Raw genomic sequence first — 15571 nt, 5'->3', positions numbered from 1 at the left:
ATGGCTCAGCAGTTAAGAACAGCTGTTATTCTTGCAGAAGACCTGGGTCTGATTCCCAGCACCCACATGGCAGCTCAAACTGTAGCTTCAGTCCCAGGATATCTGACTTCCTCACCCACATACATACATGCAGGCAAAACATTCATACACTTAAAATATATGTTTTAAAAGGAATGTACTTTGTTAATAAAAGTTTGCATGGAACAGAACTTGAAGGTTTCCCTTAATGTGTGTCTGGAGAGAAGCCGTGATGACTGTGTGGCCAACTGCACACAGTGCCAACTGCTGACAAGCTGCTCTCTTATGGCTGGTGTCCTTACCTCTTCTCTGCAGTTTCTGTTGTGGTTAAATACATTGGCTTCTGGAGAATTTCAGGAGAGTTCCTGAAATTAGCCCCCATAATGTGCCTTAGCAGGTTGATGTATAATATGAATAACATCAGACAAAAGTCGTCCTTCAGATTGGCAAGATTTTTAACATTTTGCTGTGGCTCTTGCCCTGGCCTCTAGCTGGGTCTACAGGTATATGCCAGCATACCACTTTCCCAAAGCATACTGTAGTATTGTAAAGGCACATGTTCTTTCCTAAAACAACATGACCACCATGTGTTTGAGTAAACACCCCAAAATGCTGTTCAGCAAAGACATCTCTACCCTGAGATGGACAAGCTTCATTTTGGCAACTGTGATATTAAAATATCCCAGGTCCCTTTCTAGCTCATACTTAAGTCGTGATACACATGTACTGTATTGAATTACAGATTCATGAAAGCAAAGTGTTGGGGCCTGGCACTTCTAGAGCAAGAGTGTAGTAAGTGGCTGTCATTTTATGGCACAATGTTTCTGGAATGCTAAGGAATTTTAGCCCATTAAAGGAGAAATGAAGCTAGGTATGGGAATGCATGCTTGTTATCCTTCACTTGGGAGGCTGACACAGCCAAGGCCAGTCAGCCTGTCGTCAGGGCTATCAGATGGAAACCTTATCCCAGAGGCTGGAGGGATGGCTCATTAGTTAAGCCTGCTTAGTGTTCTTCCAGAGGATCCGAGTTTAGTTCCCAGTTCAGGTGGCTAACAACTGCCTTTTAACTTCAAGGGATCCAAAGCCCTCCTCAGGCACCTGAACACACACAGTTTAAAATGAATCATTTTCTTTTAAAAGAAAAAAAAGACTTTTATTTTAATGAAAAAAATTAATTTTATTGCTGAAAGTACTCTCTAATCCTGTCGATGTTTTAGATTTAGTAGTAAAACTAAGACATCTTTTCAGAAGTGAAACCATTCAGGAAAATTATTCAGATATGAATGTGTTGGATTTTGAACTGCAATGTGCTTTGTTATTGACTAGCTTAGGAAAAGATGAATACGCAATCCCCTAGATAAGCCAGACATCATTTCATAGAAAACATACTTTTAGAACCTGCAGATCACATGAGGCTTATACAAATATTTACGTACTGTGTTCAGGTGCTGACTCTGGCCATTGTGGAAAGCATAACATAAAATGACATCTTAGCCTGTTAGAAATCTAAAAGCCACCCACAGGGGAGTGTCCTTTTTAGGAAGATTGTCTTAAATTTGACTATGGAAAGTGAAGCACACAGCAGACTCACTTCTGCTTCTCATTGGTTATAACAGGTACTCACCAGATGTCTAAGCCAGCATTGTTAGCCATATACTGATGGAACATCTTATTTTAGGAAACGTTTTCCAGGTTGATAAAAGTTTCCTAAGCTTCCCTCTTCCTTAAACCCAATAGCTGGTTTTGTAAAAGTGTAACAATGTAGCATTATGAAGAAAAGACTTGTTTCAACTAGCGTGAAATGTGTTCAACAGACTCTTCCATAGCACCTCAGGTTAACTGGGACTTTAGTGGTTCAGCAGCAGGGTGTCCAGGCCTTCTATCTTTATGCAACTGTGCTCCAGCGCGTCATCATCGTCTCACTGAAGACAGGAGATAGCCTACACCTCAAGTGTGCCTTGAAGCTGGTTTGAGTGTTTCTCATTGAGGTATCTTAGAAGCATTTTTCTTATCCTAAAACAATTTCTAACACATGAAGCCAACTGACTATGAATGCCAACCATGTCTAAAGCTTAACTATAGAAGTAGGGGACCTGTGCCATGATTCACAGTATTCTGAGGCATGACAGGTACACTCCTTTATCTGTACAGTTGCTTGTGAAATACTGTTGCAGCAAGCACATACTGTAACCAATAAAGTGCTTTTCACCATGGCTCTTTGTACCTTGTTTTAAGTCAAATTTTAGTAAGATTTAAAAAACTATGCCCTGGAACTAAACTCAAGTCCAGTACTTAATGGTTAGCTCTGCTTCTTTTGTTTAAATACTAGTCTTCCTTCTCTTCCTCCTCTTCTGCCTTCTCCTTCATTAAAAAAAAAGGTAGTAAGGGAGATTGGAGTATTACTGATTCAGAGCTAGCTTTTACTTATTGTTGAAAGGCACAGATTTCTCATTTACAAGTAAGTCATTCCCTCCCTTAATGGGGCACAGGAGCCAGGTTTGTAATTCTGGTACTTGGGAGATAGAAGCAGGAAGATGCCAAGTTTAAGGCTAGCTTTGCCTACATAAGACCCTGCCTGCCTCAAAACAAACACCCTTCTCCTGTAGCTTCCTTAGGATAATTTTCCACTTTTAAAGTCAATTGTGCTTATACAGTGGGTTTTTATTTTTTTTAAATGCCCTTTCCTTTAGATTTATTTATTGTATGTATGTAAGTACACTGTCGCTATCTTCAGACACACCAGAAAGCATCGGAACCCATTACAGATGGGTTGTGACCCACCATGTGGTTGCTGGGAATGGAACTCAGGACCTCTGGAAGAGCAGCCAGTGCTCTTAACCTCTGAGCCATCTCTCCAGCCTCATCACATAGATTTTTTAAATACTTGTAAGCCGGGCGATGGTGGCGCACGCCTTTAATCCCAAAGTTTGGGAGGCAGAGGCAGGAGGATTTCTGAGTTCGAGGCCAGCCTGGTCTACAGAGTGAGTTCCAGGACAGCCAGGGCTACACAGAGAAACCCTGCCTTGAAAACAAAACAAAACAAAACAAAAAAAACAAAAAACAAAAAAATAAAAAACAAACAAACAAAAAACCCCCAAAAAACTTGTATTATCACATTACAATTTTAAGGTTAACAATTAGGATTTTAAGTTTGTATTCCAGGACCTGGGAGGCAGAAACAAGTGGATCTCTAAGGCTGAGCCCACCTTGGTCTACACAGCAAGTTCCAGGATGGCCAGGGATACACAGAGGACCCTGTCTTGAAAACAAACCAAGGATAGAGGATGCTTATATTAGTTCTATTTGTTCAGGGAATCCCCCTCAGTGCTTATAAGCTGCACACCTATCAGGGAAAACTTCTCAAACTGAAAATATGAGAGTGGTGAGCCAGGCACCTCTCGACTTCTGTGACTGGACAAAGGAACTATATGCAGTGTATATACAATAGTAATGCAGTAACAGGACCTCACATGTGAGAGCTTACATGACTACCATGAAAATGACTGAGGGGAGTGGAAAACAGTCACTAACTGAGATAAACGCTGTATTTATCAACTAGTAGGCAGATAGGTTTATTTTCATCTTGTAGGCTTGCATACTTATAAAAATGTTTTGTAAAAAGTTTCAGATCATACAAAGTTTATAAATACTGTAAACATACACAGTAAATCAAGTATGTGTATAGCGATTAACAGTCATGTAATCCTAACAGTCATGATTACAGTCTGTTATGCATGAGCCTGCTAGCCACAGGTGCACTCTTGTCTGGTAAAGGAGCTGGTGTATGTTAGTTATTTCAACACCCATAACTTTTTAGTTTGATCAGCTGGAACTACATTCTTAACCAGTGATGAAAAGCATTCTGGACTACAGACACAGGTTTGCTGACTTCAGAGTACACTGGGACAGGCTGCAGGACTTTTTGAAGCTTGCTGCAGACCCCAAACTTGATTCCATACCTGTGTTGAGGCTTGAGAATCTACACTTCTTACAAGTTTAAAAGTGATGTTGACAACCCAGGGACCAAATCCAGAGAACCACCTGTAGCTTGCTAATTGTGTGTTCCATGTAACTTTGTAACCTAGGTTGGCAGACCTCAATTTTAGATACTAGTTTTTCATGTAATTTTCACCCAATCCCACTTGATTGCCTTTACCATATGGAGGATTAAAAATGAGCAATAAAAGCAAAAGGTAGTCACATGGATTTAAATTTGAATATTGCAACCCAACACCCAATCTGCACAAAAATTAAGTGATTCTGAAACTTTGCTATGGTCTAAGAAATGATATATAACATTGTAATAGTCTTCAAGTATTTTAAAAATAAGAGGTGAATCTAGGGCTGGGCGTGCCTTTAAACCCAGTACTCGGGAGGCAGAGGCCAGCCTGGTCTACAGAACAAATTCCAGGGCAGCCAAGGCTACACAGAGAAACCCTGTCTCAAAACTAACCAACCAAACAGACAAACAGAAAAATAGGTGTGCCTATTGTGAAGAAAGACGTTTAGGAAAGAAATACTCATAGTCTGCTGGATCACTTTGACCCTCTCCTCAATGTGGCCATATTAACTAAACTTCCTGCCTGAAGTGCTAACCTTTGACACTGCAGTTGGTCACCTCTGGAGTGGCACTGCTGACTTCCTGAAGTAATCAGATGTTAGCACTTTAATTTTCACTCGTCAGGTAGAGAATAATCCTGTCTGCTATTTACAAGTATTTCCATACCACTGTCAACCAAACATCAATACCTGAACCATACATAAACATGTCAATAACCCAGAGTGGTAATTTTTAATGGAGCCCATGTAATTCATGTAATTCAAATCAAAGCTTCCAGTGGGGACACACCCAGTGCCTCAGTGAGAGTCCTAAGGATCCATTGCCACGGTCACTGCACCACACTCCACGTACCTTCTTGGCCATTTTCACCCTTTCAGACCTTCCACTTCACACTGTGGCAGAAAAGCTCTTTTTGCTGGACTCAAGGCTGAAAATGCTTCTAAAGAGAGAGAGCAGGAAAGCACACCCAGATACTTCATGCGTGGCTATAATGATAGGCCTTGTTACTATTTCACATCAGCTTTAATGGGAATAAAAGAAAGTAAAAACTGTGTTTAGTAGTGGTTACATCCTTGCTGTGAGGACAGAGTGATTGCAGGACCCCCCCTAGGAGCAGCTCACACCCCTGGTTTGAACAAATCCGCTTATAAACAAATTCACTATTCCCATTAAAGAAGCATCTGAGAACTAGCACTGAGAAGGGATGAAAAGGTCTCTAACTCCTGGATGCCAGGAAGCAGCTTCTGAGAGCTGCAGACAGACAGCCTGGTGAGGAGCTGCATGCAGGACTCACCCTCAGGGGCCGTGCAGCAGGTTCCACTGTTTCTAAAGGAATTCATCATTTAATCAGAACAATTCAGTCTTTACTCCAAACTAATGCTAAGACGAATCACAATACTTCCAAAGGTGCAACTCCTGAGACAGGTCATTACCACAATCTCCGCAAGGCATCAATACTAAGAGTAATTTGTACTGAGGTCATTTCATAAAAGTAACATTTCCCATCTTCCAAGTCTGCTTCCTCCTACAGTGTCACTGTCGTTAGGATTCTTCACTGCTTGGGTGTAGAAACTGCTTCGAAAAATTCTCCAGCTCACTTTCAAGTTGAACAGCTTTATTTCTAATTAAAAGACAATGAATAAACATCAACCCAATTATCCTAACAGCCTATGAGAAAAGTACATTCTACCCAAACTTAGAAACATCCCCTAAGCAGCTGCGGCCCCTTAATGAAACTCACCCAGGCCTATTGCCACGTGTGCTTCTGCTGTGCTCACAGTGAGCATGACCTCAAGGTCAAGAGCTACGGGCTTCAATAGCAAATGGCCTAACACATGCCTTAACTGGGAATCACACCTTAGATCACAATCGTGACTGTTGTGTGTAAAGTATAAAGTTCTTTGCTGCATGCAAAGCTGGTAAGGGTCACACTGGAATTGAACTTGAGGAAATCAAATCACCTCTGAGAGGAAGCCTTGACTAAACTGCCAGCCACATATCTACGTGGCATATTTTCATACCATTCTGCGGTATATACTCACAAAGAATGAAATCTATTTGGAGAGAAGGGTTTTTTGTTTTGTTTTGCTGTCTCTGAACACATGACTGAGGTCACAGAAGTAAAATGTACATAAGCCAGGAATGCCCTTGACTATGCAGCAACCCTCCTGAAACATGGGCAGAAGGGCTGAGCCCAAGTTGGTAATTATGATTCCAAATAGTCAAGCCTTGGTGGCCTAGAATAGCTTCTAAGACAAGCACAGACAGCACTGTGACTGCACTATGCATGATACAGAGCACACTTCCACACTCAGTGCTCACAGCCTTCTCCACAGCTGCGCCCTGCTGCAGCCTACTGTTCCTAGGTTGGAAACCTGCTTGGCATGTGAATGCTATATGCATTTAACAGTGGAACCAATGAAGCAAACAGGTGAGTGCTGTGCTCCACACACTCAGGAGGGCTCTGTCATTTACATGAGTAGCATGCAGGCACAAACACCTTCACTTCGTTAATTACATATGCCCCAAAATTCAGGACATGAGGCCAGTCCTGCAACCTGCACATTGCCAAAGCTGCTCTTTGGTGCAGAGCTACATCCAGTGCATGCCCTGAGTCAGCAGTGCTACTCATGGGGTTTAACAATACACTACAACATGAGTCAAGCAGCTCATGGTTAAGAACTTGAAGGGAAGCACAGCCAACTTAGGCCCAACAGTGACACCGCCACCCCATATCCCAGAGGATCCATAATTCATCACAAGAAACCAGAATTCTTTTTATCAGGACACCTGCACTTTCACTGCTTCAAATGCAAGTGTCCTTGGGCCTGGAAAGAACAGGTTTGTTTTGGGTTTTCTCTTTGAGTCAGGTCTTGTAGTCTAGGCTGACCTTGAACTTGCTATGTCCCTGAGGATGACTTCGAACCTGCTCCTTCTAGATACCTCATTAGCATAGAGAACTCTGTGTTCTATGCTAGTGTCCAGTGATCATGCTCTTTATGTGGGGAGCTGTGGCCAGGTGTTCCAGGCCAGGAATCTGGTCCAGAGTAGGTGAAACACTACTGTCTTCAGGTAGGTGCTAGGGGTTCGAACCCACTCAACCTTACCAGGTTTCCTGGCACGATCTGCTGCCCCACAATCTTGAACTTGCTATGTCCCTGAGGAGACTTTGAACCTATTTCTGTCTCCTAGGTGCTGGGCACCCAGGTATAGCCACAATGCCCAACTGTCATTTTTTTTTTTTAAATGAATATTTCAAATGTTATCTCCTTTCCTGATTCTCCCCACTCCTGGAAACTCCTTATCTCCACTGCCCTGCCCCCCACTTCTATGAGGGTCCAACTGTTATTTTTAATTACTGAACTTCTGTTCTAAAAGAGAACTACCCTAGCCTAACAGAGAGTAGAAGTCCTGTAAAATTCCTTTTAATTTAGATGAACTCTCCTGCTGCAACTGACTTTCACCAAAATTCCAAAGCATAGAGAATTAAACATGGATAGTCATTTTCTTTTTAAAAAAACCTTGTCTTGCTGGGCGTGGTGGCGCACACCTTTAATCCCAGCACCTGGGAGGCAGAGGCAGGTGGATTTCTGAGTTCGAGGCCAGCCTGGTCTATAGAGTGAGTTCCAGGACAGTCAGGGCTACACAGAGGAACCCTGTCTCGAAAAAAAAAAAAAAAAAAAAAAAAGAAAAAAAAACACCCTTGTTTTTCCTTTCTGAGTGTTTTGCCTGTGTGTGTGTATATGTGCCACTTGCATGCCTCGTGCTGACTAAAACTAGAAGATGGCACAGAATCTCTTGAAGCTGGAGTTACAGTTTCAAAGGGCTGCTGGTGCCTTTTGCTGTGTAGAGGTTTTTCAGTTTTATGAGTTCCATGTGGGTGCTGGAACCCACCAAACCCAAGTAGGGTCCTCTGCAAAAGTAGCAAGTGCTCTTAAATACTTAGATATATCTCTCCAGCCGAAAACATGGAAATTCTTAATTTAAAGTAACACAGAAAGTTAATTTAAAAGTTATATTTACAAAGTTATTAGTGATTTCATATAACTGCATTTTGAATGTGAGACAAAATTAGATATTCATGTTATTGATGGTGAAAAGGTTTACCTTAAGCCAGGCAGTGGTGGCATCTTTAGTCCCAGCAGCTGGGAGGCAGAGGCAAGCAAATCTCTTAGTGTGAGGCTAGCCTGGTCTACAGAGTGAGTACCAGGATAGCCAGGACTACACAGAGAAACCCTGTCTCAAAAAACAACTAAAACCAACAAAAGGTTTACCTTAAGAGCTTTGAGTTGTTTTGTATTTTCTCCAGTTGGTCTATCTCTTTGGATAATCTAGCAATTTCTTCTTCCAGATGTTTCTGAGTTATATCAACTTGTTGGCACAGTCGAGCAAAAGTGGTAGCCATTTCTCTAAAAGAAAAAAAAAAAGAATGTTTCCTAAAACAAACACATATTAAAGAGAAAAACTCGGACCAGGTTAGCCTCAAGCTCAGAAATCTGCCCAGTCTCTGGAGTGCTGGGATTAAAGGCATGGGCCACTATGCCCAGCTAAAGAGAAAATCTTTCATAGCTCAGCCACAAGGGCAGTGGAGCACTTGTGAACTTTATTCTAACTACAGACTGCAGCCAGAGGGCTGTGAATATAAACAGGATGTGACCATGCAGGACACAAAACATTTAGACTGCTAGAATAAATGAGGCAGCACTATAAGACAGCCGTGCAACAGAGGACTTTCTGAACAGAGCTTCATTAACTCAGGAATTAAGGCTGACAAATGAAACCTTGTAAAACCAGAAACCCTCTTACACAGCAAAGGACATGAGCAGCCAAATGAAGAGACCCCTAAGGTGGGGCAGAGTTTTTGACAACTGTGAATCTGACAGAGGACTATTATCTAGACAAAGAATCAGAATAACAAACTGCCCAATTAAAACACAGGCTTTGGATATGAACACAGTCCTCAAAAGAAGAAAAAATGGTTAAGATATATCTCAAAAAGTATTTTGTATTCTCAGCAATCAAATTACAACAACTTTGAGTTTTCATCTTGTTAAGGCATAGGTTACATGTTAGGGCCTACGTAACTATTACCTGCGTAGCCTACCATTTTGTGCTGTTACTAATGTCACAAGGAAACCTTCTCATATTCTGTTAGTGCTGTTGCTATGATGTTCTGTGCTTTGGTATTCTTGAGAACTAATCAAATCACAATAGAAATTAGAACTGCTTTGTACAGTTAGCCACAATAAGCTTGGAACTGAACCAACCACCCAGCAGCACTGCCTGAACCTATGTATGTCCCAGCTGTTACGATTTCTTGCCTTTGTAAGCTGCCCCTGGGATGCACTCCAACATAAGAAAGACCTGCACCAATATAAGAAGCTATTTGGAATAAGACATTCATTTTGAGTAGAGATCAAGTAACGTTTAAGTTCCAAGATTTCCTTGGGAAATGGCATTCTGCTTAGCAGAAAGAGATGTGTACATGGGTAACTGATATCCTGGTTGGCAAGTCTGGACATGAATTTTAGATAAGTCCCTGCCACAGTTGAATACCCTGATAGAAACAGGATATAAGACATGTTCATAAGGAAATCACCAATCCCTAAATCCTGACTGACACAGGTATTTGTGGATTTTAGGTTTAAAAGTACAATAAGATCTTAACTCAATGTCACATTCAGCTCCCAGTCAGGTACAGAGTGTGTGGCCTGATCAGTCTTGGGTGTGGTATTCAATAAGCCATGCCTATTTGACAGAGATTGGTGTTTAAGTGGTTTATGTGGTAATTTCAAGATCCCAACCATCTTACCCCAGAATAGATGTGATGAAGAAAACAAGTAAAAGCAAATGCTGGTGAGGACCAGCATGGTAAAAGAAAAACCTCATCCATTGTTGGTAGGATTGCCAACTGGTGCAGCCACCATGGAATGCAGTGTAAAGAATTCCCAAAAGCTAAAAGTAGATCTACCTACCATATGACCCATCTGTCCAACTGCTCAGCAAACACTCAATGGACTTCCCCTTCCCCTCTATAGGCATTTGCTCAGCCACCATGTTCTTTAGCACTCTATCCACATGGTGAGAAATGGAATACACAAATGGTCTTCAGCTGAAGAACAGATATAAAAATGTAGTACACATACTATGATTACTGTTCTGCTGAAAAAAAGTGGAATTATGAACTCTTCAGGTAAATGGATGGAACTAGAAAAGATCACACTGAGGAAGGTAACCATACCCAGAAAGACATACCACATATTCTCTCTTTCTCTCTGTCAGTCAGTTAGCTCCCTTCCCCTCTTCCTCCACCCATTTTGTTTGTTTTGAGACAGGAAGAGTAGAGCGGATTAATCTACTATAGCAACCCCTCCCCTTGAATTGCTAGGTAGGGGAGTATAAGAGATTTCTCAAAACTACATAAGATACTACTGCCTTGGTTGCTTTCCAGAACTTGAAGTAAACCATATTGCTCAAGACAGCACACATCAGACATAAGACTTGGTGAAACTGTCTAGAACTGACATGCAAGAAGCACAAGCTCTAGTGGTATCTGTCTTAGGGTTTCTATTCCTGCACAACCATCATGACCAAGAAGCAAGTTGGGGAGGAAAGGGTTTATTCAGATTACACTTCCACATCGCTGTTGATCACCAAAGGAAGTCAGGACTGGAACTCAAGCAGGTCAGGCAGCAGGAGCTGACACAGAGGTCATGGAGAGATGTTCCTTACTGGCTTGCTTCTCCTGGCTTGCTCAGCCTGCTCTCTTATAGAACTCTCAAGACTTCCAGCCCAGGGATGGCACCACCCACAAGGGGCCCTACCCCCTTGATCACTAATTGAGAAAATGCCCCACAGCTGGGTCTCATGGAGGCATTTCCCCAACTGAAGCTCCCTTCTCTGTGATAACTCCAGCCTGTGTCAAGTTGACACACAAAACTAGCCAGTACAGTATCCAAGAGAGCCATGCACACTGCCTAAGGAGAAAGGCAATCAACAGCCTTGTCTGGTTTTAAAGCCTAAGGGCCACAGCAGTAACCTCAATGGTGCAACAGTGGCACTTCGCCTTGTTCTGACCTTGTGTCTCAAACAATTTTACTAGTTAATTCCTATCTCCCGTCTAATAATTCCATATACTACACCACTAAAAGTGACTGGTGTCAGAGCTTAATTACTGATGACATCACTCCTGAAACCCCCAGTCATTCAGATTCTAATCTCTGCATATTGAAGGCTGTAGTGGCTATTCCTGGTTGTCAACTTGACTATATCTGAAATGAACTACAAACCAGAATTAGAAGGCTCACCTGGCCCTAATCTGGAGGCTGAGAGATACAAGTTTCTGACCTGAATCTTGGCATGGAGATCTTGAGGTATAGTGGCTATGAATCCCAGAGGATTAAGATAGAAAGATCTATGAGTTCAAGCAAGGTCATCTGGGATTAAAGGTGTGGTGACACACACCTTTAATCTGGGCCACACCTTTTGCTGGAGACCTATACTATATAAGGACACTGGAAGAAGGAAGGTGCGCTCTGCTTCATCTGCTTGCCTTGTGGGACTGAGCAACTGCTGGATCCTTGGACTTCCATTCACATCCATTGTTGGGAGTCGATTGTTGGGAGTTGGACTACAGACTGTAAGTCTGCAATAAATTCCTTTACTACACAGAGACTACCATAAGTTCTGTGACTCTAGAGAACCCTGACTAATACAAAGGCCCTGTCCTAGGAAGTCAAATCTCTCAAATCCACACTGTCCACATTGGAATTTCTTTCCTCATATTCTTGAGCACACTGCTTTTCTCCCCAGTCTGCTTATTGCGCATGTTCAAATCTCGTATGCCAGTTGCTCCCATGAAGCCTTTCTTAAGGGTTGCTCTCTTTGGACATTACCTGCTGGGGTCCCGTCTGCCCCCACTTTCCTTTCCCCTATGTGTAATCTGCTCTGTCCTCTTCGGGATGAGAGCCTCTGGGGCTGTTTAACTCAGCTTCAAATGCATTTAAATACATAATACTGCACCTTGATTTAAAGGGAATTCAATATATTTTTACAAATATTTAATTGTTACAAAAGCAGAAACTGACCCCCCCCAAAAAAAGAAGAACAAAAAGAAAAACAAAAGCAGAAACTGGGGGTTTGGAGAGATGACTGTGGTTAAGAGTACTTGTTGCTGTTGCAGAGGACCTGGGTTTGTTTGGTTCCTGGCACCCACATGGTAGCTCACAGTCATCTGTCCAGCACAGGTCCAGGGGATCTGATGTGCTCTTTCAACCTCCAAGGACACTAGGCACACATGTGCATGGACATGTTAGAACACAGTTCGAGAACGGAGTTATATGAGAAGAATTCTGAGTTCTTGTGAGAAAACTCTAAGGAAACAAGACAAGAGTCTTGTGACCTGAGTTTCTTGTTCTTACAACTGGGTATTGCTATTTGTTTATATGCCTCAATGGAAAACATGTTTTTTGCCATCGGCAGCTTGTTCACCATGTGTAGCTTGCCTTCTGGATTGTACACTTTACTCATGAGGCTCTTCTTATCCTCAGAGTACAAAGTGTCAGATGCTCTGAATAATGTTGGCTATTGCATGAGATGTTAATTCACCTTGTTTTATTGACTCCACTCTGCCAGGTCCCACCACTTCTAGAGCAGTAAACAAACACATATGCATTCAAACCAATAAGATAAATCTGAAAACCAAAATATTTTTCTAGCAGGTATGGGAGCCTTTACCTTAATCCCAGACCCGGAAAGCAGAGGCAGGGAGATGTCTGTGAGCTCAGGAGCAGCCAGGTCTATATAGTGAACTCAAGATCTGCTGGAGCTACCTACTGAGATATTACTCAACAACTTGAAAAAAGAGAACTGGTGAACTTAGATCTGTAAGAAAGTTCTCTTGAAATCTAAAAGCCAGTACTGTTACACACTTAAAGCTTGGGCTATGATAGTAAAAAGCACATTCTAGTCATCATAAAACCATCAGGAAAAAGTGGACTCGGGAGGCTGAGGCATAAAGACTATCATGAGTTAGAGGCCAGCCTGGGCTACAATTAGACCCCGCCTTAATGAAACAAAACCATCAGGTATCTGTCCATAGCTGTGCCCCTAATAAATTCTTAAAACCCAGTCCTCATGATGAAGGAATCACAAGCATCCTGAGAGGGTCAGAGCTCAGGTCTGCTGAAGGACTATTTGTTAAAGCCCTTAAGCCTTCTAAGGGCTCCAGCACACCAAATGCCAAATGTTCAAGCTTAATCTACCAGGGAGCAAGAGGAATGATGAGAAGCAGAAGCAGGGTAAGCTCTTCTGCCGTGGTAACTTCATACCCATGCTCTGTCAGATGAAGTCCCCCACTTACTGCTGTACTTGGTGGCTGCAGTTTGCACTTGTGAAGCTCACGATCATCTGCAGTTTTTCGGTTGCATAGTTTACAAACTGCTGCTTAAATGCTCTCTCCTTAGCACGGGTCGTCCACGTCAGCCTTTCATAAAGGTACAAAGCTCCGTACATACTTAAGGTAACAGAGATGAGTTTCCAGCCCACTGTTTTCCAAATCTGAAAGACAGAGTCATAGCTCACCAAGAGAAGAAACATACTGTGAGGGTACAACCACGAAAGGCATTGTGACTCCTGGCTCATCTTCTAAAAATGTATGTACCTTCCTCACAAAGAAAAATTATAAACATCAGGATGGGCTTTCACAGCTTGCATGTGTGCCGAGTGACTGCGTAGTGACTCTGGAGGCCAAGCAAGAGCATCAGAACCTATGGACTAGAATTACAAATGGCTGAGCTGCCAAGTGGGCTCTGGGAACCAAACAAGGGTCCCTTGGAAGACCATCTAGTGTTCTTAACCATTTCTTCAGCCCCAACTTGATAGTATTTAAAAGCCAGATAAGCTAGAGCTAGAAATGTAATTCAGTGTTACAGTGAATTACTTGACATGTGTTAAAACTCTGGGTACTGCCCCAAGTAAAAAACAAACAGCAAACAAAAACCAACTGGATAGCTGGTAGGACTTTCATCCTAGAATTACAGATTGAGGTATGGGTGGGAAGGTAGGGTGTGTGTATGTGTGTGTGTGTGTGTGTGTAGATAAGTAAAATTTTCATCACTACTTTAACCCACAGATTTTCAGATGCTTGATAGATCCTGAAAATATTATCTAAACTTTATCAAAAGTACTGTTTCTTACCACACCCCCAACAACTATGATGCCCATGGAGGTTCTAGATGTGAGGGATGCCAATCCTGAGATCAGGGTGATCATGAGCTCTTCCTGGGCTGCATTATCCGGTGCTGCTGGATTAGAAGGAGCAGTGGGAGTTGAAGCTAAAGATCTAGGGACCTAATGGATATAGGAGAAAAAAAATAAATTTACAAAGTTGTTTTTTTAAAACTAAAAATATGGGCGAAAAGATTCCAAATAATGAACATAACACAAATAAACGAAGAAAATAAAAATACACTAGAAGTTTTTTTTGTAGGAGTGGGGTAGCAGGATGAGAGAGGGGTAACTAGGTCACCCAGGCTAGCCTGGAACTCACACTCCAAGTGGTCCAGCCTCAGCTGTCAGACTGCTGAGGTTACAAATGTGCACCTTCACAAGGATTACTTTATATAATGTGGACTAATGAACAACACATTTAACAGTAAGTTAATAGGAATTAAAAAAAAATTTTAGATTAACTTTTCTTATGTTTAATTAAGCATGTATGCAGTATACCCAAAGCTAGAAGTTACAGGCAACTGTGAGTTGCCTAAGGTGGGTACTCAGAACTCTGAAAAAGTAGTAAGTACTTTTTTTTTTTTTTTTTTAGTAAGTACTCTTAACCACTGAGCTAACTCTCTAGCTAAGTCCATCTTCCAGGAATTAAAACTATGTTTAAAAGTTGAAGAAACAGCATAGTAGTATACTGTGTGCTCAGCACATGCAATGCCTTGGCTTAAATTTTAGCATTAAAACAAGCAAACATTAAATCAAAAGCATAATCATTAAAATAAGCAAAAGCCTAGGTAAATTAAACTTGAAAACCTGGGGCCAAAGAGACAGCACAGTAGGTAAAAGTACTTTCAGCCATGCCTGGCCATCTGACTTTGATCCTCAGAATCCACATGTCAAAAGGAGAACCAACTATTTCAAGTTACCCTCTGACCTCCATACTCTTATTGTCATGTTTGATCATCCCCAAAACAGACAAGAAATCAAGATAGTAAAACATTTAAAACATAAAAACCTTTAGCTGGGTGTGATGTCTCCTGCCTGCAATTCTAGCACTAGAGAGGCTGAGGTATGAGGATTGCCATAACAAGGCCACTCTGGCCCACACAGGCCAACCTGGGTTATCCTGAGACCTTGCCCAAAAAATATACCACCACAACAAACCAACTTTTTAAATTTCAAAGCACACCAAAGAAGGTTAAAAGATAAGCCAAAAAAATATATATTTGGAAATCACCTACTTATAAAGTAATTTTTCATGCAGAAGAT

General features: G+C 41.8%; 1 protein-coding gene across 3 annotated transcripts in view; it reads right to left on the bottom strand.

Annotated features, from left to right (window-relative positions):
- Positions 1–3577: 3577 nt before the first annotated feature.
- Positions 3578–15571, bottom strand: part of Mfn1 (mitofusin 1) — a 50652-nt gene continuing 38658 nt past the window's right edge. For all 3 annotated transcript variants that reach the window (XM_031376567.1, XM_031376568.1, XM_031376569.1), the window contains exons 15-18: positions 14276–14428; positions 13440–13636; positions 8353–8487; positions 3578–5699 (exon numbers count right to left, since the gene is read on the bottom strand). In XM_031376567.1, coding sequence (XP_031232427.1) covers positions 5621–5699; positions 8353–8487; positions 13440–13636; positions 14276–14428 — 564 coding nt within the window. In that variant the 3' untranslated portion in view covers positions 3578–5620. The remainder of the gene's footprint in view (positions 5700–8352; positions 8488–13439; positions 13637–14275; positions 14429–15571) is intronic.

This window comes from Mastomys coucha, unplaced genomic scaffold (genome assembly GCF_008632895.1).
Source record: "Mastomys coucha isolate ucsf_1 unplaced genomic scaffold, UCSF_Mcou_1 pScaffold17, whole genome shotgun sequence".
Classification (NCBI taxonomy): Eukaryota; Metazoa; Chordata; class Mammalia; order Rodentia; family Muridae; genus Mastomys; species Mastomys coucha.
This window is presented reverse-complemented; position numbering and strand designations above follow the sequence as displayed.